The sequence below is a fragment of the Halichoerus grypus genome, chromosome 8, assembly GCF_964656455.1.
Source record: "Halichoerus grypus chromosome 8, mHalGry1.hap1.1, whole genome shotgun sequence".
NCBI lineage: Eukaryota > Metazoa > Chordata > Mammalia > Carnivora > Phocidae > Halichoerus > Halichoerus grypus.
In genome coordinates, this window is record NC_135719.1 from 71,536,621 (window position 1) to 71,558,650 (window position 22,030).

At 40.5% G+C, this 22,030-nt stretch overlaps 1 protein-coding gene across 1 annotated transcript in view; it reads left to right on the forward strand.

The window, feature by feature from the left end:
• GPR176 (G protein-coupled receptor 176) overlaps positions 1-22,030 on the forward strand; it is a 115,264-nt gene that overhangs the window by 89,294 nt on the left and 3,940 nt on the right. The window contains exon 2 of the mRNA XM_036110698.2: positions 17,342-17,594. Coding sequence (XP_035966591.1) covers positions 17,342-17,594 — 253 coding nt within the window. The remainder of the gene's footprint in view (positions 1-17,341; positions 17,595-22,030) is intronic.

Here is a 22,030-nt window from a genome sequence, read left to right on the forward strand (position 1 = left end):
AGTCCTCTAATTATCTTGCCCTTGTGTTCTTTGGAAATATTTCCAACGTAATTTTCTCTTTCAGACTGCATAATTATAGTTACTGGAACAGAGGGAGTAGGAGAATAGAATACATACATGAGTATTCTGTGTACGTTCACTAGACTAATTATAGTATAGCATGATGTATCATTGTCAAATGCATCTCTCCCAACCCTCTCTGATACTGTGTATTGGCAATGGGGAGAGAGTAAACATTCAGCTTGTTGATCAGAGGCAGTTGCCATCAGTAGGTGTACCTACAAAAGTCAGTACACAGGAAAAAAGATTCTGGTGATCTGATAAAGTAATAACACACTTCAAGCTTTTATTTATTCATTTATATTAAGTATTTATGAAGCAACTCTTAGATATGAAAATGTGATTGGTACTCATGAGGGTCAACAGAATTTTCAGGTAAGGTTCTTTTCAGGCTTCATAATCTTATAGTATTTTAGGGGAGAAATAACTGCTCTAGGCCTAATGCAATATGAGTGGTACAGAAGATGTGGACCCTGCCTTCATAGATTATAGGAGCAACCTAATATAGGCAAGGATTTCGTAGTGAGGTAACCTGTGTGGTAGATATTTAGGGCAATGAACTACTTCATCTCCACCCAATCAAGAACGGCTTGTTTAGGTGCAGATGCTTAGTGATATTAGATAATTTGTTTTGTCCTCTTCTCTGGAAGCTTTCTCCATATACCTATAGAGGAGGAAAAGGAGCCTGGGCTTATTAAGGGTTGTGACATTGTCACAGTTAGATGGGACCAATGATAGAGAGACTCTTGGCATGGCTTTTTAGGGAGGTGTTTTTTTTTTTTTAAAGATTTTATTTATTTGACACAGAGAGAGAGAGACACAGCGAGAGAGGGAACACAAGCAGGGGGAGTGGGAGAGGGAGAAGCAGGCTTCCCGCTGAGCAGGGAGCCCGATGTGGGGCTCGATCCCAGGACTCTGGGATCATGACCTGAGCCAAAGGCAGACGCTTAAGGACTGAGCCACCCAGGCGCCCCTTTAGAGAGGTTTAATACATGTAATGTGGAAGATCAGAGAGCAAGGTATCTCATGAAGCTGTGAACATTTTCTAGTTCATTTATATGGAAGGAATTTGAGTAGTCAAAGAAAGGAGAGTTACCAACTTCAGATTCTGTGTGTTTCTTCTTAATTTGTACGTGTGTGTATCTTGCTGTGTGTTAAGAGATGTGAGGGACTGAGCTTATTTCAGGGACTTTGTGACTCCCCAACGACAAGAGAGCCCCTAGGATCATTTTGTCTTGAATTGTGCTCTACAGTTTGCCTTACCTTTTGGGGTACCACTGTTGCTAAAACCTATGTGCATTTGCTGTAGACTCACCTAAAATCCTTTGTGTGACTTCACAGGAGCTGACTGGAAGAGGCCATCGTTGAAGTCTTTTTATCTATTCCTATGTATTACTGAAGTGAATCTTGTTAATATTTTATCTGAATTATTCATTGTGGACAAGTATTCCAAGGAGAAATCATACAAGGTTAGACTGGGAATATATATTTCATAAGATGCTTTTCATTCAAAGTAATTATTTAAAATTCATCATGAATTTTAACAAACTTACCGCATAGCTTCTTCCTGCTATTCAATTCCTGCTTAATTTGAACCTCCCATATCATTTCAGAAAAAACTCTGGAATCAAATTAATTGTAACTAAAGTAACATAATTTTTTCATGCTAATAGAGATCAGCTTAAAACAGAGTTGGGCAGCTATTAGATGGTTTAATCACAAGTTATAGCAAATTGACTCTTCATTAGAGAGGGAGAGGCTCAAATTTTAGATGGGGAGGAAGAGCAAATTGTATTGAAAATCACCAGACACAGCTCTCTGGTACAAGCTGGTTTCTCCCTCACATTCTTTTTGGCCATAATTCTCATACTGGTGGCAAAAAATTACTTATTTCCAGCCACTGCTGATGCTCTGGGTAATTGGGAAATTTACCCATGTAGATTAAAGAAAGTTCTTTTTTCTTTTAAATCAGAATAAAGTAGAATCCTTTTTGGAACTATTTAAACTTTCCTGTGGAAGTGTGAACTTTGAAACTCAGCTTTTCATGTTGGTGTCCGCTGCGCCCAGGCCCACACTGCTTAACGGTGTCTTGTTTTGAACACTCTGGGTACAATTTGCCTTCTCTCCACTGAGGAGTTCTTTATTCCCCTCTGGGCTTGCCCTCCCTCTCCCTCTCCCTCACTCACTCACTCACTCTGTCTTTCTTAGGAAAGTGAATTCCCTTTAAGGGTTTTGCTTGAGCAGCAGATTTAAGGGTTCAGAGAAAAACATGAATTTTACCTTAGATTTCCAGGCTCATTCCATTCCGTCATGATGCTACAACTTTGGTTAGTACATGTTGGGCCACCAGAGGTCATATCTTAAAGGTCTTAAAGGCTAATTTATGGTGTTGGGAAGTCTGGATTTGTTTGTTTCTTTAAAAAAAAAAAAATTTATTTATTTGTCAGAGAGAGAGAGAGCACAAGCAGGGGGAGTGGCAGGCAGAGGGAGAAGCAGGCTCGCCGCTGAGCAAGGAGCCTGATGCGGGATTCCATCCCAGGACCCTGGCATCATGAGCTGAGCCAAAGGCAGACGCTTAACCCACTGAGCCACTCAGGCGTCTCTACATAGGTTTTTAGTAATCATTATTTTAATGCCTACAGTATTTTATCAAGCTTTATCATAAATTTACATAGCTATTATCTTAGTGAACACTTTAGGTTTCCAGCTCTTTGCCATTATAAAAACATTGTAATTAGCATCTTTTTGAATATAACTTTTCTTTTATTCAATGAATTTCTTAGGATGAATTTGCCCAAGTGAGATAACTGTGTCAAAGAGTATGTGTATATTTTACTTTATTTTATTTTTTATTTGCGTATAGTTGACAATGTTAATTAGCTTCAGGTATACAACTTAGTGATTTGACAAGTTTATGCATTGTGCTGTGCTCACCACAAGTGTAGCTACCATCTGTCATCATGCAATGCTAGCACAGTATCATCGGCTGTATTCCTTATGCTGTGCCTTTTATTCCCATGATTCATTCGTTCCATAACTGGAAGCCTGTTCCAGTTCCCTCTCCCCTTTACCCATTTTCCCAACCCTCCACGCTTCTCCCCTCTGACAACCATCAGTTTGTTCGATTTATAGGTCTGATTCCCCTTTTTGTTTGTTCATTTTATTTTAGATTCCACTTAGGAGTAGAACCACATGGTATTTGTCTTTCGCAGACTGAATTATTTCACTTAGCTTAGTATCCTCTTGGTCCATCCATGTTATCTCATGGCACTATCTTATCTTTTTTTTTTTTTTTAAGATTTTATTTATTTATTTGACAGAGAGAGACACAGCGAGAGAGGGAACACAAGCAGGAGGAGAGGGAGAAGCAGACATCCCGCCGAGCAGGGAGCCTGATGCGGGGCTGGATCCCAGGACCCTGGGATCATGGCCCTAGCCGAAGGCAGACGCTTAACGACTGAGCCACCCAGGCGCCCCGGCACTATCTTATCTTTTTATGGCTCTGTAGTTTTCCATTGTGTGTGTGTGTGTGTGTGTGTGTGTGTGTACCACATTTTTCTTACTCATTCATCTGTTGATGGACACTTAGGTTGCTTCCATATCTTGGCTATTGTAAATAATGCTGCAATAAACAGAGATGCATATATCTTTTCAAATTAATGTTTTCATTTTCTTTGGGTAAATATGCAATAGTGGCATTATTGGATCATATGGTAATTCTATTTTTAATTTTTTGAGGAACCTCCACACTGTTTTCCACAGTGGCTGTACCAAGTTACATTCCCACGAACAGTGTATGAGGGTTTCTTTTTCTCCACATCCTTGTCAACACATGTTATTTTTTGTCTTTTTTATTTTAGCCATTCTAATTGATGTAAGGTGGTATCCCATTGTGGCTTTGATTTGCATTTTCCTGATATGAGTGATGTTGAACATCTTTTCATGTGTCTGTTGGCCATTTGGATGTTGGATTTTTTTGTTGGATTATTTGTGGGGTTTTTTGGTGTTGAGTTGTATAAGTTCTTTATATATTTTGGATGTGAACCCCTTATCAGATATATTATCTGCAAATATCTTCTCCCATTCAGCAGATTGTCTTTCATTTTGTTGGTGGTTTCCTTTGCTGTGCAAAAGCTTTTTATTTTGATGTAGTCCCAGTAGTTTATTTTTGCTTTTGTTTTTCTCGCCAGAGGAAACATATCTAAAAAATGTTCTACAGCCAATGTCAGAGAAATTACTGCCTATATATTCTCCTAGGACTTTGTTTTCAGGTCTCACATTCTAAGTCTTTAATCTGTTGAGTTTCTTTTTGGGTATGGTGTAAGTGGTCCACTCCCATTCTTTCACATGTAGCTGTCCAGTTTTCCCAGCACCATTTACTGAAGAGACTGTGTTTTCCCATTGTATATTCTTGCCTCCTTTGTCATAGATTGATTGACCATATAAGCAATGGGTTTATTTCTGGGCTGTCTATTCTGTTCTATTGATGTATGTGTCTATTTTTGTGCCCATATTATGCTGTTTTGATTATTGCAGCTTTGTATTATATCTTGAAATCTGGGATTGTGATACCTCCAGCTTTGTCCTTCTTTCTCTGGATTGCTTTGGCTATTTGGGGTCTTTGTGGTTCCATACAAATTTTAGGATTATTTTTTCTAGTTCTGTGGAAAATGCTATTGGTATGTTGATAGGAATCACATTGAATGTGTAAATTGCTTTGGGTAGTATGGACATTTTAACAATATTTGTTCCTCCTGTTCATGAGTGTGGAATGTCTTCCTATTTGTTAGTGCCATCTTCATTTCATCAGTGTTTTACAGTTTTTAGAGCACAGGTCTTTCACGTCTTTGGTTAAATTTATTCCTAGGTTTCTTACTCTTTTTGGTGCAATTGTAAATGGGTGTTTTTATTAAAAATTTATCTTTTTGCTCTTTTCGCTTTTAATGTATAGAAATGCTACTGATTCTTGGTATTAATTTTGTATCCTGCCACTTTACTGAATTCGTTATTACTTCTACTAGTTTTTTGGTGGAGTTTTTAGGATTTTCTATGTTTTTATTCTTGCTATAAATAACTGTTTGCACAAATTCATGTTTTGTTCTTTTGTGGATTCTCACATTTCTTAGATTCTATTTTTGTTCTTTAGTACCTTGCAGTTTCATAGAGCTCCCAGTTCATAATAAAATGTTGGCCAATATTTGAGTGCTTACCAGCATTGTCTTAAAGTCATTTTATGGATTTGCCTTCATAACAACCATTTAAGTGTTATTACTATTTCTACCCCTGTTTATAAAAATGAGGAAACTGGGGCTTAACAAAGTTAAATAACTTGGCAAAGGTCTTCTGACTCTAAATCCTGTGCCCTGAATAAATGTCTTGCTGATGTCAAGCTATTTAGATAATTGGATTTAAAGCATTATCAGGCAGTCACCATTACTTTTGAGATTTTTAAATTTTTTTAACGAAACCATGCCAAGATCATTGATTCCTTTTTTTATTTTCTTGGCCCTTTGTGGTTTTTAATTCACTCTGGTGCTCTATTAAGATAAATCATGGGAGCCCTGGGTGGCTTAGTCAGTTAAGGCTCAGGTCATGATCTCAGGGTCATGGGATCGAGTCCTGCATTGGGCTCTCTGCTCAGCGGAGAGTCTGCTTCTCCTTCCCACTCTCCCTTTGTGCGCTGTCTCTCTCAAATAAATAAATAAAATAAATAAATAAAATCTTAAAAATAAAAGATATATTATAAGGACGCCTGGGTGGCTCAGTTCGTTGAGCTTCTGAACTCTTGATTGCCTGGGAACAAGCCCTGTGTTGGGCTCTGTGCTCAGTGCAGAGTCTGCTTGTCCCTCCCCCTCTGCTCCTTTCCCCCAACTCATGCTCTCTCTCTCTCTAAAATAAATAAATAAATAAATATTTTTTAAGAAAAGATATATCATGTTTGTGTGCTGCTATGGGCTTGATGGATTCTAGGAGCAGGACCCCATCTGGAGAAGAGACATCCTTCATCTGAGACCTCTCAAGTGCAATGCAAGTGGAGGCTGGATGTCCTACAAAGTAGCAGATCTTGTGGTGGCTCCTGCCCACCCACCCTCCAGTCCCACCAGGGAGACAAGGCTTTAGTGAAGTCGCTGACTGCAGACGACGAGGAGAATGGAGACAAGCTGTGTGTCCTGTAGGCCTGAGGAAGGAGACAGCTCTGTGTTTGCTACAGCTGCTTAAATGCGATCGTATCAGGGCCCCATCCTGACCCCATGAGACGATCTGCTGTGATTCTGCCAGAGCAGCACCACTCAAGAGACCTCCATGGGTTAAACCTGGGTGATTCTTCCTTGGCGTACTCCACTCTTCCTTTTGGAACTCAGAGGCCAGTCAGTCCGACTTTGTTTCTCAGTCCTGATTACTTCTAAGTCCCTCCAGTGAACTGTCCTCTTCCATCTTTATACATGGCTCCAGGTTTCTTTTCTTCTTGGCCAACCTCTCACTCTTTCTCGTTTGTCAGACCTCTCCTTTGTGCAACTAATGATAACCGTAACATATATAACACTTAACTATCACATATTATGTGCAAGAAGCTCTTCTCAGTGCTGTACATATATTACTTGCGTTGTTTGATTTAATCCTCACATTGCCCCAAGGTTGTAGGCATTGTTAGTATGCCCACTTTGCAGGTGATGAAACTGAGGCACAGGAAATTTAATTCATCCAATATCACATAGTTACTAAATGGTAGAGGTGGGACTAGAATCCAGAAGTAAGGTTTCAGAGTCTGTGCTCTTGTGCTTAGTCATTAAAGTATCCTGCCTCCCCCTAGGATAAAAATTTCCCTACACACTTAACCTTTCTCAGAATGGACCTTCAACCATGTTGTCTTTTATTTGGATACAAAAGTGCAACAAAGTAGTAATGTGTGCTTGGCTAGCCGCTTGGAATACTTTTTTTGTTGTTGTAAAAGATTTTATTTATTTGTCAGAGAGAGAGAGCGAGCACAAGCAGGGGGAGCAGCAGACAGAGGGAGAGGGAGAGGCAGGCTCCCCACTGAGCAAGGAGCCTGATGTGGGGCTTGATCCCCGGACCCTGGGATCATGACCTGAGCCGAAGCAGATGCTCAACTAACTGAGCCACCCAGCATCCCTGGGATACTTCTTCTTTTTTTTTTTTTAAGATTTTATTTATTTTTTGACAGAGAGAGACACAGCGAGAGAGGGAACACAAGCAGGGGGAGTGGCAGAGGGAGAAGCAGGCTCCTGGCCAAGCAGGGAGCCCGATGCGGGGCTTGATCCCAGGACCCTGGGACCATGACCTGAGCCGAAGGCAGACGCTTAATGACTGAGCCACCCAGGTGCCCCCCGGGATACTTCTATAACCAGGGAATACAGCTTCCTAGGGAAAAACAACCCCCACAAATGATGTGCTCATGAGTGAACATTAAAAATCATAGGAGAGGGCTCCTGGGTGGCTTAGTCGTTGAACATCTACCTTTGGCTCAGGTCATGATCCCGGAGTCTGGGGATTGAGCCACCAAAGAACTAGACACAGCAGAATAATCTGAAAGAAACTATAAGCATTTAAAAATATGATTACATATTAAGGAATGGAAGCCTAGGGTAAAATAACTGGACACTGGAAATAAGAATAGGCAGTTCTACTGGTTATAGATCCAAATTCAGATTTCAAAAAGCTTAATACTCAATAAGCTATAAAAAAAAGTATGATTTGATTTTCAGATGAATTGAGAATTGGTAAAATGGAAGGTAGACCTGGGAAATATCACCCAGCTGTCAGAAGATGATGAATTGATGGAGAATATGAATGAAAAGGTCAAGAGATATAACCAATAGAATGAAGCCTAGTATAAGTTCAACATGGGTTCCAGAAGTGGAGAATAAAGAGAAAGAGGGTAGGGCAAAATTCAAAATAGCAATGGTTGAAAATTTTCTAGAAATAAGGAAAACATGATTCCTAGGATTGAGGAAGCTGCCAAATTCCAAACATTTTCATGAGACTGCAGAATTTTTAGCAAGCATATGGGGAAACCAACTCTCTCATATGCCTTTTGTGGGGGGTCATTTAACGACATATATAAAAATGTGTAAGTATTTTGACTCAGAAATTCTGCTTCTAGGAATTTGTCCTCAGTAAATAATCAGTTTAATTGGCAAAGATTTATATATATAAGGATGTTGATCTCAGCATTATAGAGATGGATATATTGGAAACAGCTTTAAAAAAAACTCACCAGTATGCAAAGATGAAATAAATTTGGGTATAATTGTAAAAGCACTGTTGCTTTTATGTAGCATAGAAAGATGGTTGATATGGTGACAAGATCTAGTTAAAAACCAGTGTGCAGGGGCACCTGGGTGGCTTAGTGGGTTAAACGTCTGACTTCGGCTCAGGTCATGATCTCGGAGTCCTGGGATCGAGCCCTGTGCCCTGCGTTGGCTCCGTGCTCAGCAGAGAGTCTGCTTGTCTCACTCTCCTTCTGCCCCTCCCCCTGCTCATGCTCTCTCTTGCTCTCTCAAAGAAATAAGTAAAATCTTACAAAAACAAACAAACGAACAAACAAAACAGTATGCATAGGTTGGTCCCACTGGCATAAACAAAAGTGTGTATATATAACAAGAAGTTTGGAAGGATAAATAGTTTAAGCTTACAGATGGTTACCACTGGGTGGGTAATTTTTACTTGTTCCTTTATTATTTATTTTTACTATCTTGTTTCTTCTTTATTATTTATTTATTCATGTCTGAATTTTAAAAATTATGTGTTGCCTTAATAATTATAAGAAACAATGGGGCACCTGGGTGGCTCAGTTGGTTAAGCATCTGCCTTCGGCTCAGGTCATGATCCCAGGGTCCTGGGATCGAGCCCCACATCAGGCTCCCTGCTCAGCGGAGAGCCTGCTTCTCCCTCTCCCTCTACCTGCCGCTCTGCCTACTTGCGCTCTCTCTCTATCTCTCTGTCAAATAAATAAATAAAATCTTAAAAAAAAAAAAGAAACAATAAAGTGTTTCACTCGGGAAGCACACAAAAAAAGCCCGAAACAAAAATGGTGCCCTGAAGTTCTAGACCTCCCAAGTAATTAGAGCAGTTCTAATGAGCAAGGTATAAATTATATTACACAGTAATCAGAACTGTAGCCCAGAGAGCAAGACTCTGGGGTTCATTCTCCTGTTTCATCCTGTCTGGACACCTTATTTTTCAATTTTTCCCCCCTCTTCTTTGTAAAACAAAATATATGCTCCCAATGTACTTTATGGCTATGGCATGAATGAGCTCATTTTTAAAACTGGAAATAAATGGATTAAAGTTAATTAAAATCTGTCTATCCTTTCTGTTTTGCCAATGGTGAGCAGCTGGGAAAGATGCCATGAGTCAGTGAGCGTGGCTAATAAAAACTGGTCAAAGATGTCATCCTTTCTTGTATTTCTCCTCTGGTAGGAAAAGCTGTTTCTGCAGCTGTAGTTCATCCTGTGTCTGCAGGCCATGTTGAGAAGCTGAGCAGCAGTCTAGCACTGATCACTGACCAGAGAAGGATTTCCTTGGGGCTCCATAGAGATTATAATTAGAACTCAGTGTGACTTGGCATGTTTTTGCTTTCAGTACTGGGGAAGGGCTCTCTTTATATTTGGAAAAAAAGAACAATGATTACATTGAGATGCTCAGTATGGTGAAGGCTGACGGTGAGTGTCTGTGGTAGTGCTCCCTGGCTGTTACCAGAACTTCCTACTGAGCACATAAAATTAAGATGCCCAGATCTTCCAGCGTTCTTATTTGGTTGGGCTGAGACCTAGGAATCTGTATGTTAAAAGCTTCCCAGGTGATCCTAATGATTACGAAGATTTAGGAACCATAGGTCTATGGAATGGTGTAGTAATGGGAGGTGTCTACTCCACATAAAATATTTATATTTCTTTGTACCCAGTCTTTCTCTTTTTCCTTATCTTCTTTTCCTGTTCTCTCACTTTAAAAAATTATCAAACATGTTATTTCTTGGGGCGCCTGGGTGGTTCAGTCAGTTAAGCAGCTGAGGTCATGATCTCAGGGGCATGAGATTGAGCCCCACTTTGGGCTCCATGCTGGACATGGAGCCTGCTTAAGATTCCCTCTGCCCCGGGGCGCCTGGGTGGTTCAGTCGTTAAGCGTCTGCCTTCGGCTCGGGTCATGATCCCAGGGTCCTGGGATCGAGCCCCACGTCGGGCTCCCTGCTCCGCCGGAAGCCTGCTTCTCCCTCTCCCACTCCCCCTGCTTGTGTTCCTGCTCTCACTATCTCTCTCTCTGTCAAATAAATAAATAAAATCTTTAAAAAAAAAAAGATTCCCTCTGCCCCTCATCTCTCTCTTCCTCTGAAATAACAATAATAATAATCATAATAAATAATAAAATTTGTTGAAAAAATGTTATTTCCTGGTTTTTGCCTATGTAAATCCTGTGTATATTTATGGGACTACTAAATGAGGTTGCTGACCGATGGCCTGGGATCTGGAATCTGACCTAACTAGTGTTTTGGTATCATTGTGTGTGAGTGTTTGTTTATGCATGTCTGTCCAAATGTCCTGTAGATACTATTTACCAGTATCTACTATCCTAAAGATGATATGTAGCTTTCAACCTAAAATCATGAGACATAAAAAGCAAGAAAAATAACCCACTTCAAGAGACAATCAGAGATCTTAACTAACATATGATCTAGGTATTGAAATTATCAGATAGAGAATTTTTGAAAACTGTGATAATCCAGGATAATCTCCCTGTCTTAAAGTCAACTGAACAGGAACCTTAATTCCTCTTTGTCATGTAACCTAATATATTCATAGGTTGCAGGTATTAGGGTATAGACATCTTTGGTGGTAGGGCATTATTTGTTTACCACACAAAACTACATGTAATTAGAATCCCAGAAGTAGAAGTGAGAGAGAATGGGGCCGAAGAGATACTTGAAGAGATATTGAATGGCTAGGAATTTTCCAAAAAAAATAAAAGATATCAAGCTTTAGACCCAAGAAGTTCAGAGTGCCCTAACCAGGTGTACACACACACACACACACACACACACACACACACACACACACACACTTCTAGACACTTCAAACTGCTAAAAACCAAAGAGAAAATCCTGAAGGACGTTAGAGAAAATAAAATACATGCAGAACAACAAAGGTAAGATTTAAGGCAGACATATTATCAGAAACTACAAAATCCAGAAGACAGTAAAGTGACTTCTGTCAGGTACTGGAGAAAAACCCCACTCAGCTCAGAAAATTATATCCAGCAAACACATCTTTCAAAAGTGAAGGAGAAAGAGAGACATTTTCAGACAAACTCTGAGAGAATTAATTACTAGCAGACCTGCACTACAAGAAATGTTAAGAGAAGTTTTTCAGGCATGAGGAACATGATACCAGGCCGAAACATGGATATACACAAAGAAATGAAGATTTCCCAAAGTGATTAAAGTGAAGATAAATATAAAAATCTTCTTTCTTTTATTTTAAATTAATCACCTGTTGAAAATTTCTGCATTGTACTTTGGGTTTATAGTTTATATAAAAATAAAGTATGACAATGGAAGTGCAAGATTCTTACACTACATGTGAAGCACTATGATAGAAATTTGAAAGTAGACTGTAATTAAAGATGTAAATAGTAGGGGTGCCTGGGTGGCTCAGTCGTTAAGCGTCTGCCTTCAGCTCAGATATGATCCCAGGGTCCTGGGATCAAGCCTCACATTGGGCTTCCTGCTCAGTGGGGAGCCTGAGTCTCCCTCTCCCACTCCCCCTGCTTGTGTTCCTGCTCTCGCTATCTATCTCTCTCAAATAAATAAAATCTTAAAAAAAAAAAAAAAGATGTAAATAGTATACACAGGGAAACTGCTAACAAACATTTTGAAAAGATGTGTAAATAATAAGACAATAGTGGAAATAGAGTGGAATTCTAAAAAATATTCAATCCCAAATCAGGATGATAAAGAGGAAAAAAGGAACAAAAAATGGATGGGACAAATAGGAAACAAATGGCAAGATGGCAGATTTTACTCCAACCATATCAATATTTACACTAAATGTAAATGATCTAAACACAAATTAAAAGAGATTGTCAGATCAGTTAAAGAAGAAAGTGCCAATTTGCTGTCTATAGGAAAGCCACTTTAAGTAAAAATACAGGGTAAAAATCATTCCTATTATTATCTGGCATGTTAATTAAAGTCATTTATTAATATTCTTTTTACATAATTCTTTTAACCTTAAGAGATTCTGTTCTTGGTTATTTTTTGGGGGGGTGGTGCAAACTGAAGCAAAGAAGAAATCTAAAATTCCATTCTACACAAAGTAGTTGTCTGTTCTGTTTCTTCTATTATGGAATAGTATGACCTAATTTGCTTAGACTTTGCTCTTATATTACATGGTGTTTGCTGAGAGTAAACATTCCTCTGTAGTCTTTCTAACCCTTGCTCATTCACTTTGGCCTCTCTCTTGGCAGTCTGTTGTCTTAGGGTTTTTCTTATAATTTAACATTTGCCTCCAGTGTTCATTTGCTTTTTTCAAGATTCAATTTTTAGAATGTTCTGGGTGTTAAGAATGTTAGCTTTCTGGAAAAGCATGACCATGAATTTTTTCGCTGCTGTAAGTCTCTGGGGAAGCCGATTGTTTTTAAAGAGTTACGTGTTTTCCCAGGAGGATTCCCAAAGGCATACTCCTTTCCAAGGCACTTTTGGAATATTTCATTTTGGTTATTAGTCCCTTTAACACAGGATTGTTACTCTCAAATATGCAAAGCCTGTGAACCACTTAAAAAGGACAGCCACAGTCAAATTTTTTAGAGGCAAAATGTAGTTGGAAAAAAATTTCCTGGTTATTTCCTCAAGCACTATGTGTGAGTAGTAGTTAATTGACATGTCTATGTCTTCAACATCAATTATTTTTAAGTTGGAAGTATACGGTATAAAGAGAAATCTTTATTTGTATTTTAGATTGGGAGGAATGATAGAGTAACAGTAGTCCCAGGGAAGGTAGGTTTGTCCCAATGCCATCACCCTCTACCTCTTCTTTCCCTCTTGGTTGTGTGTGTTGTGAATGTGTACCGTGTTGCTGTGCCCACAGCTTGGCCACTGAATATTGTCATGGAATCCAGTATTAGAATGTATAATGAGTATATATAGGGAGAAATAATGGGTACAGAACTTGAATTATTTCCAAGGGGCATTAGGTGATTTAGAACATGATCTCTAAAAAAGTATCTCAATGTTGAATATTGTGTTACTTAAAATATATACTGAGTTATCCTTAGGATGCCTTATAAAGCTAAGAAGAATCTGAAGTGCTAATAAGGGGCGCCTGAGTGGCTCAGATGGTTAAGTGTCTGCCTTCGGCTCTAGTCATGATCTCCGGATCCTGGGATTGAGCCCCACATTGGGCTCCCTGCTCAGCGGAAGCCTCTCCTACTGCTCCCCCTGCTTGTGCTCTCTTGCTCTCTCTGTCAAATACATAAAATCTTAAGAAAAATAAAGTGCTAATAAGATGAAATGATCAAATATGTAATTATTTTACTTTGTTGTATATTTGTGTGCATGAATGTGTATGTGTCTGCTCATGTGCTGGTAAGTGTGAGTGTGTGTGTGAGTATATATACACATACTTGTTTTCTTATGTGTGATCAATTAGAGATTGCGTGTGGATGCTCCTCTCCTGATATTATGGTCTAATTCGGGTTCTTAGAACCAAAGAAGTCAGTTTTTAAGTGAGGAAAGAGGTAGTTTAGAAAATGGGAAGAACGCAGGCTTCTTCAGCTTCAGGTTCTTAATAGCAAAAGAGATTAGGCTCCAGATGCCACCTACCGTTTTATAAATAAGTGGAGATAAAATGTGACTATAGCAGTCTCAGGTTTTTCAATAACTTGTGTATGAAAGTGTGAACATACAAATAAAATGTATGATAAAAAAAAAACAATAAAATAGTATGCCTGACACAACTGGGAGGGGGAGGGAAAGATAGGAGAATAGAGTATGAGAAATAATAGAAATTAGCTTCAGTTAAGTTTCAGGAATCTACTGTGTGCTCGAGAGACCCTGGCCCACAGCCTGTCCTCTCCTTTGCAATGAATTGTCTTGTTTGTTTGTTACTCACAATGTTCTATTCCACATAATCTACCAAAGTAAGAATATTGACAGTGATAAGAGAAAAAGAAAATCCTAAAGGTCTTGATTTAGAATAAGGAAGGATTATTATGGGAAGACCCAAGTAGACTGGAAATACCCCTGATTTTGACAACTGAAGATACTGTGACATGTACTTGGTCTTCATGGTAGACTTACTCCCTTCCTTCCTTCCTTCCTTCCTTCCTTCTTCTTTCTAAGATTTTATTTAAAGTACGTGCTGCATGCAGGAGGAGGGGCAGAGGGGGAGAGAGAATCTCAAGAAGACTGCCTGCTGAGCAAGGAGCCCAACTCGGGGGTTGATCTCATGACCCTGAGATCATGACCTGAGCTGAAATAAGAGTCCGACGCTTAAGTGACTGAGCCACCCAGGTGCTGGGGCAGATTTCTTTAAGTGGGCTATTTCATGGTTGGATGGTTACCAGGGTTTATGTTCTCTCTGTAAAACTTAAGTTAGGGAAGATGCTTCAGCCAGATTCTAATCTGTGCTTCAGTGGGAAAAGGCCAGAGGAAAAATTCCCCAAATCAGCAGAGCTTCAAGTACATCATTATTGCTCAGTCTCTCACCTTGGTGACAGGAAAGTGTGAGGGGGCCTGAGGTGTAGGTATTCGTATGAACAGCTCTTACACTGAATAAATGTGTATATATTCACAGTGCTGGTTTCTTCTCACCGAGGCAACATACTGCCGTAAGGAAAGTTTGGGAGAGAATTTCCTGGAAGAGCTGGCCTACTTACCTCAACACAGTGGCTGTTTTTTATCTTTGGCAGATAAGAGGTAGCTGTAGAATATTGTATTGGAAGAGAGAGTCTTGACACCAGTTATGTCAACCTAGGAGGCACTGAGGCAGGTCCTTGCAGTGGCTGGCTGTTGCCCCTGGCCCCGCTGTTCCTTCCCTGGCTCTGTCACTCTCCTTCCAAGTGAGGCTGAGCTCTGGCTTAGTGTTAGAGCACATCCTCTGAGCATGTGCACAGGAGGCCGCCGTGTCCTTGGGGCATGACTCATTGTCCCCATGGACCTGGCTCCCTCACCACGTACAAGCTTTAACCGTAAGGTAGGCTGCCCTGCCTACCTGAAGACTTGGAGACTCTTGGGCGGAGGCTACCTCTGTTGAGGACTGGGATTTCTGAAACTTTCCATCTGGGAAAGTTGTTATTAAGTGCAGATTCCCAGTTCCATACCCATTAACTGTGGTTCAGCATGTCTGGTATAGCAATTCTGATGCACAGTGAGGTTTGGGAACTACTGACTTAGAATATTCTCATATGATGAACGTACTACCAAAGGTGTTAGCTTAACCAAAGGGACTTTTGATTACTACTTGTCTCCCGATTACAGATCCATGTATTCAGTAAATATCTACTGACTGCCTGTTCTGTGCCAGATACTGAGCAAAACAGTAGGGCTGTAAAACAGTGAACAACACTGACATGGTTTGTGTCCTCATGAAGTGGAGGGAAACAAGTAAATTAGTAATTATGATAAGAGCTATGAAGACCCCAACAGGGTATTATAGGAGAGGGTCATGGAGAGAGGAGCAGTGAGTATTTAAAAGAAAAAGCTGGTTAAGGAAGGCCTCTCTGAGGAGGCAGCAATTACACTGAGACCTAACTTCAAGGGAACCAGACATATGAGGAGCATGTTACACAGGATAAAAAACTGGGGCAAAGGCACTGGGACAGGCTCAACTTTGATCCTGTTTCAAGAATGGAAGGAAAGGCCAGAGTGGCTGGTGCCTAGCAAGCCCAGGCAAGAGAGGAGTGAGATTAGGCAGGTAGGCACCAGATCATGTAGGCAGGCTTTTGATAACAGATTGAGAGGGAAGGGAATCAGACATTTTGTTGGGAATAGGAGTGTGGAAATGAAGAGAGGTCTAACATCAGACACGAATGTGGGAGTCATTAGCATTTTGATGAAGAGCCACCTGAATGGGTCATCTTGCCTAGAGAGTGGCTCTAGAGAGAGGATAGAGAAGGGCCTCGTAAGAAAGATGAGGAACAGCCAGGACATGAGAGAGTGGGGGGGAGGTAGGAGGAAAACCAGATTATAGGCCTGTAGAAGCCACAATAGGAGAATGCTCAAAGATGTGTCATTGCATCATTGCTGCTGAAGGTCTAGAACACAGTACAACCCCACACAGTAGCCGCTAGCTGCAAGTCACTATTAAGGACTCCAGATGTGACTAGTGCAAATTGAAATGTGTGCTTCTCTCTCTCCCTCTGCCTGCCGCTCCCCCTGCTTGTGCTCTTTCTGTCTCTCAAAATCTTTTTTAAAAAGTGTAAAACAAATTGTACACCATGGACACCTAAAATGAATTTGATGTTATATGGCAGTTATATTTCAATTAAAAAAATGCACACCAAATTTCAAAGACAGTGTAAAAACAAGAATGAAAAGTATCTTATCAGTACTTTTTTTTTTTTAAGATTTTACCTATTGTTAGAGAGAGAGAGAGCACAGAAGGAGGCTCCCTGCTGAGCAAGGTGCCAGACACAGGACTTGATTCCAGGACCCTGGGATCATGACCTGAGCCGAAGGCAGACGCTTAACTGACTGAGCCACCCAGGCGCCCCTCATCAGTACCTTTAAAAGTAATGATTACATGTTGAAACGACAATGTTTGTGATATATTGGGATAAATAAAATTTCACCTGCTTCTTTTTTTTGCAAAATACGGCTGCTAGACATTTTTAATTACATGTGTGGCTTGCGTCCTATTTCTCTTGCAGAGTTTGGCAACGTGGAGGTCATTTGCAAACTTGGTAAGAGTAGTACTTGCCTGAGATTAAGTAATACCTAGCAAATTCTTTATACTCAGATGAGACTGAGTCATATCTAATACTGTTATGTCTAAAACTAAATAACAGAACTCACCACCAAAAATCCTTATAGACTTTTTGATGTGTACATAAGTGATTTAATACTTTCACATAAATTGACAATAGAATATGTAAGTATTTACATGAAATCCTTTGAAATCAACTCTCAAATGTGGTTTTTCAGATCTTTTTTTAACCTGTCCCTTTCTTTCCTTTGTCTTCTTTCTTTTCATTTAATTTTTTATTTTTAATTTTAAAACCTTTTTTATTTTATTTTATTTTATTTTATTTTTTTTGCCTATCTGGCCAGGAAACTTCATGGTGTTATGGTCAACTTGCCGAACAACCGTGTTCAAATCTGTCACCAACAGGTTCATTAAAAACCTAGCCTGCTCCGGGATTTGTACCAGCCTGGTCTGCGTGCCCTTTGACATCATCCTCAGCACCAGTCCTCACTGCTGCTGGTGGATCTACACCATGCTCTTCTGCAGGGTCGTCAAATTTTTGCACAAAGTCTTCTGCTCTGTGACTATCCTCAGCTTCCCTGCCATTGCCTTGGACAGGTAAGATTGGGTAGCCCAGGGTTCAACGTTATTTTTTTCCGAGTGTATTGAAAAATTAGCATCACAAAGCAAAGGGTGACTAGTCAATGTTCCACATACTGTTTAGTAGTTCGCTAATGGTCAATAGAAAGAGAATGAATGTCTGAAATATATGCCTCACAAAAGACACGTTGATTTCACGGCAGCTACGGAAAATAGGACCTTGAGAAAAGACGTGGCATGGGGGGTGGGTTTCATCATGAGGTTGCTGGAGCAGGCTGGATCATGGTGTAGCTTCAGCTTGGTTGGAATTGGTGGTATTTGCGTTGCAATTTGTAGTAGATTGCTCATCTGATTGGTAACTCTGCAATTAGTGCTTTTTGATGTAGGATGAAAACATTTCTGGAAGAACAAGGGGACAATTCAGTGGTGATTTAACAAATGATTAGACAGCCCAGTTGGACCTGGCAAGATAATACCAGAATTCCTTTGGAGGATTGATTTCCAAGCCTCTATATTGTGGTGGTGGTTGTTTTCTCTTCCCATCCTCTTTAAAAGGATGTTCACTTGGAAATGAATCATATCTTTGCTACTGCCATTGTACATAATTGGATCAAATTTATCAGGGTCAAGTGTAAAGATCTCCGTAATCAACAGCTTCCTGCCTTCTCCTTTCGTTGTGAGTACTTCATGAATACAGTTTGAGTTAGTAATACATTTTAGAGAATAGAACTAAATAAGCAAACAAGAGCTGAGGAGTTGCATCCATGAGTACTTTTGATTTCAAGATTTACAGAGAGGAAAATTTGCTGAGGGGAAAGTGCTGGGTCTTCTGACTTTATCCCCATTGATACATTTTAATGGATTTTACATGAATTTGGAATCTTTATTTTTAAAAAATATTTTATTTATTTATTTGAAGAGAGAAAGAGAGTGCAAGCACAAGCAGGGGGAGCGGCAGGACAGAGGGAGAGGAAGAAGCAGGCTCCCTGCTGAGCAGGGATCCCTATGCGGGACTCTATCCCCAGGACCCTGGGATCATGACCTGAGCCGAAGGCAGACGCTTAACCGACTGAGCCACCCAGGCGCCCCATGAATTTGGAATTTTTAAACTCTTTATCCATTCAAAACATACTTGATACCTTAATAACCTATGAGGGCATGGATTGCAGAACCAATCTGTGGAGTCCCTTCAGCCGCAGGCCTGGAACTCTGATTTGGTCAGCTGCCCTGGGTCATCTGCATGGAGGGACACAAGAGACCCACAAAGTCTCCAGCGTACTAGGAGGAGTCATTGACTTTGTGGTTAAGAGAGGGGAGGCTGGAGCCCCAAGTGGCTTTAAGCCCTACCTACACACCGCTTTTGTGCTGGGTTGCTTTGGGCAAAGTGGCTTAACCTTTCTGAGCCTAAGGTTCCTCCGCAGTAAGAAAAACTAAATGAATTATTTATGGCCTGTGCTTGGATAGGCCGCATCAATATTTGTCTGTCTTTCTCTAGGCTTCCCTTTCGATGGGCACATTTTTCCTTAGATATATTGTCTGCAATCATTGTACCGTCAGATCTGGCTGGGAGCCACTGTAGCTCTTTGGAAGTTTCTCACTAGAGAAACTCACCATCTCCAGGGGCAGGTGAAGCAGGTGACAAAGCCAAGTGTCACCGGCCAGGTTGGGGTTTTGTGTCTGCATTCCTCCTCATAGGGGTCAATAACTCAGCAGATGCAGCTAATAGTTACTTTGTGGGTATCTAGACTCTGTAGGCAGGACTTTCTATTTTCTTAGAAGAGAAATCAGAAATCTGGAGTTTTACCATTTTTATTTATTTATTTTTTTGTTCCCTCTCTCACTGTGTCTCTGTCAAACAAATAAAATCTTTAAGACTTTATCGTATAAGTGATCTCTACACCCAATGTGGTGCTCGAACTCACAACCCTGAGAGCAAAAGTCGCGCACTCTACCGACTGAGCCTCCAGGTGCCCTGAATTTTATTGTTTTTAAATGTTGTCGACTAATTTTCATTCAAAAAAGATTCCGTGGGTCACTCAATCCCTTCAACAAGCTGAAGGTGCTCCATGCGATGCCATTTTGCTGCGTGTGTCTCTTTCATGCTTGGCAAGAGGTCTTTGAATATCTGGAAAGTACACTTTCACCCTAAGAAGAGACCACCTGCTCATTTACAGTCATTCCCCCCCCTTCCCCCCCCCCGCAGATCTAGGCAACCACTAATCTATCTCTGTATATTTGCTTTGCTGGGGGGCGGGGGACATTTCATATTGTGGAACCATGCAGTGTGTTCTTTTGCATCGCCCTTTCATGTTTTCAAGGCTCATCTGTGCCCGAGCATCGGTCCTTCATCCCTTTTTCCTTCATCCCTTTTGCTATAATTCACATACAGCAATATATAAGTTTAAGGTGTACAGCAAGATGACTGGACTTACATTGTGGAAGGACTACCAGAGTAAGTTCAGTTAACATCCATCATGTCATACAGATATGGAAAAAAAAGAAGGAAATGTTTTTTTTTCTTGTGATGAGAACTCTTAGGATCTACTCTTAAAAATTTGCCCCGTTCCTTTTTTATTACTGAATAATATTCCATTGTATGGATATTGTTTGCCCATTTACTGGTTGACATTTGGGTTGTTTCCACTTTTTGGCTCTTGTGAATAATGCTGCTATGAATCCTGAAAGATTTTTACAACAGGATGCAACAACAGTGGGGACACATTATTCTGAATCATTTGCTACCATACGTTGAAGCAGTGCAATAATCCCCGTGGGTGGTTTCTGGGCCTTTAGTCTTAGACAAGAAAATACGTAAATGATAAGAAATCCTTATTTTCTTTCCAGCACAGAAAATCGATTGTATTTTTGCTATTACTAAAAAAAAAAGTAAATACATCCTTTTAGTAGAAAAAGAAGGCTGGTACAAAAAAATCCTATTTTAGGGCTCCTGGGTGGCTCAGTTAAGCGACTACCTTTAGCTCAGGTCATGATCCCAGAGTCCTGGGATCAAGTCCCACATCGGGCTCATAGCTCAGCGGGGAGCCTGCTTCTCCCTCTGACGCTCTCCCCTCTCATGCTGTTTCTCTCTCTCGCAAATAAATAAATAAATAAATAAAATCTTAAAAAAAAATCATAGTTTATTATGCAGGGAAACCAACTGCTGGCAAGTATAGGCTGGTGGGCATGAAGGTGAAGGGAAGACAATCCTTTCTCTCACTTCTTTCTCACTCAGATATTTGTTTCCTGGCTCCTAGTCAGTGAGTTCATTGGGAGGCCACTTCCTGCATCATCTTCTAGAGATGTAAACATAAACAAGATGATTTCTAATGAGCCCATGTGCTTTTCCAGTACATAGTGGAAGCGTGGTTTTGTTACCTGTCAGTTGACCAATGGGAATGTATTCATGTGTGGGTGTAGCACCTTGACATTGGATTTTTTTTGTTTTTTGACATTGAATTAAGGAGTTGTGATTAGAAAAGTGTATCTATATTCAGAGAAAAAAAAAATTGAGAGCATGCATAACCTATGCACTTCTTTCTCTTTTTTTCCCCCTCCCAGAAAGAGATCTAGGACCCATTTCACCACTCTCCATCCATTCCTGATCATCCATGGTCATGTTGTGCTTACATCGCATCTTCCTCAGCCTGGAACATTCTCCCCCAGCTTGCCCCCTGCCAGACCACCACAGTGCCACCTTCTGTTGACATTTTTCCAGGTGCTCCTTTTCCCGTCCCTCCTTTGTGCATACCTCTAGAAGAGCAATCATTTCCTTGGTTATACCTGCTCGCTTGCATGCCTTTTCCCCCATGGGGTTTAGAGACATTGCTGTGTGTCTTCCCATCTTTGTAACCCAGTGCCTGGTACAGTACCTGGCACAGATCTCATGCCAGGAAGGCATGCTTGCTTCCCTGGCCCCATGAGTGATGAATGTTAATAGAGTTGTAAGGTCGACTCCAGATTTGGCTGACTGCGGAGATGTATGCTCACCATAGGTCTGATGGCTGGTGACAGCCCTTTCATGACAGATGTGGTTCCTGGGGTCTGAAGAATTACTCAGTTTCCCTAAATCATGGGTGATACTGAAACAGGGTGCTTTTGGAATTCTGATTACAGACTAATCAAGTGAAAGCTTGAAGAAAGAAAGGTCTGATCTGATTTTAGGAAAAATCTAATCATGCAAGCATTGTAGACTTATTAATTGCTAGGGTTACGAGTGATCATGAACAATGAGTGAACAGTGGCTGTTGAGCAGGCATAATTTTTGTCAGTTGAATTGATTTTTTTTTTTAAATGTTTTATTTATTTATTCATGAAAGTCAGAGAGAGAGAGAGAGGCAGAGGCAGATGGAGAAGCAGGCTCCCCGCCTAGCAGGGAGCCCGATGCGGGACTCAATCCCAGGACCCTGGGATCATGACCTGAGCCGAAGGCAGACGCTTAACCATCTGAGCCACCC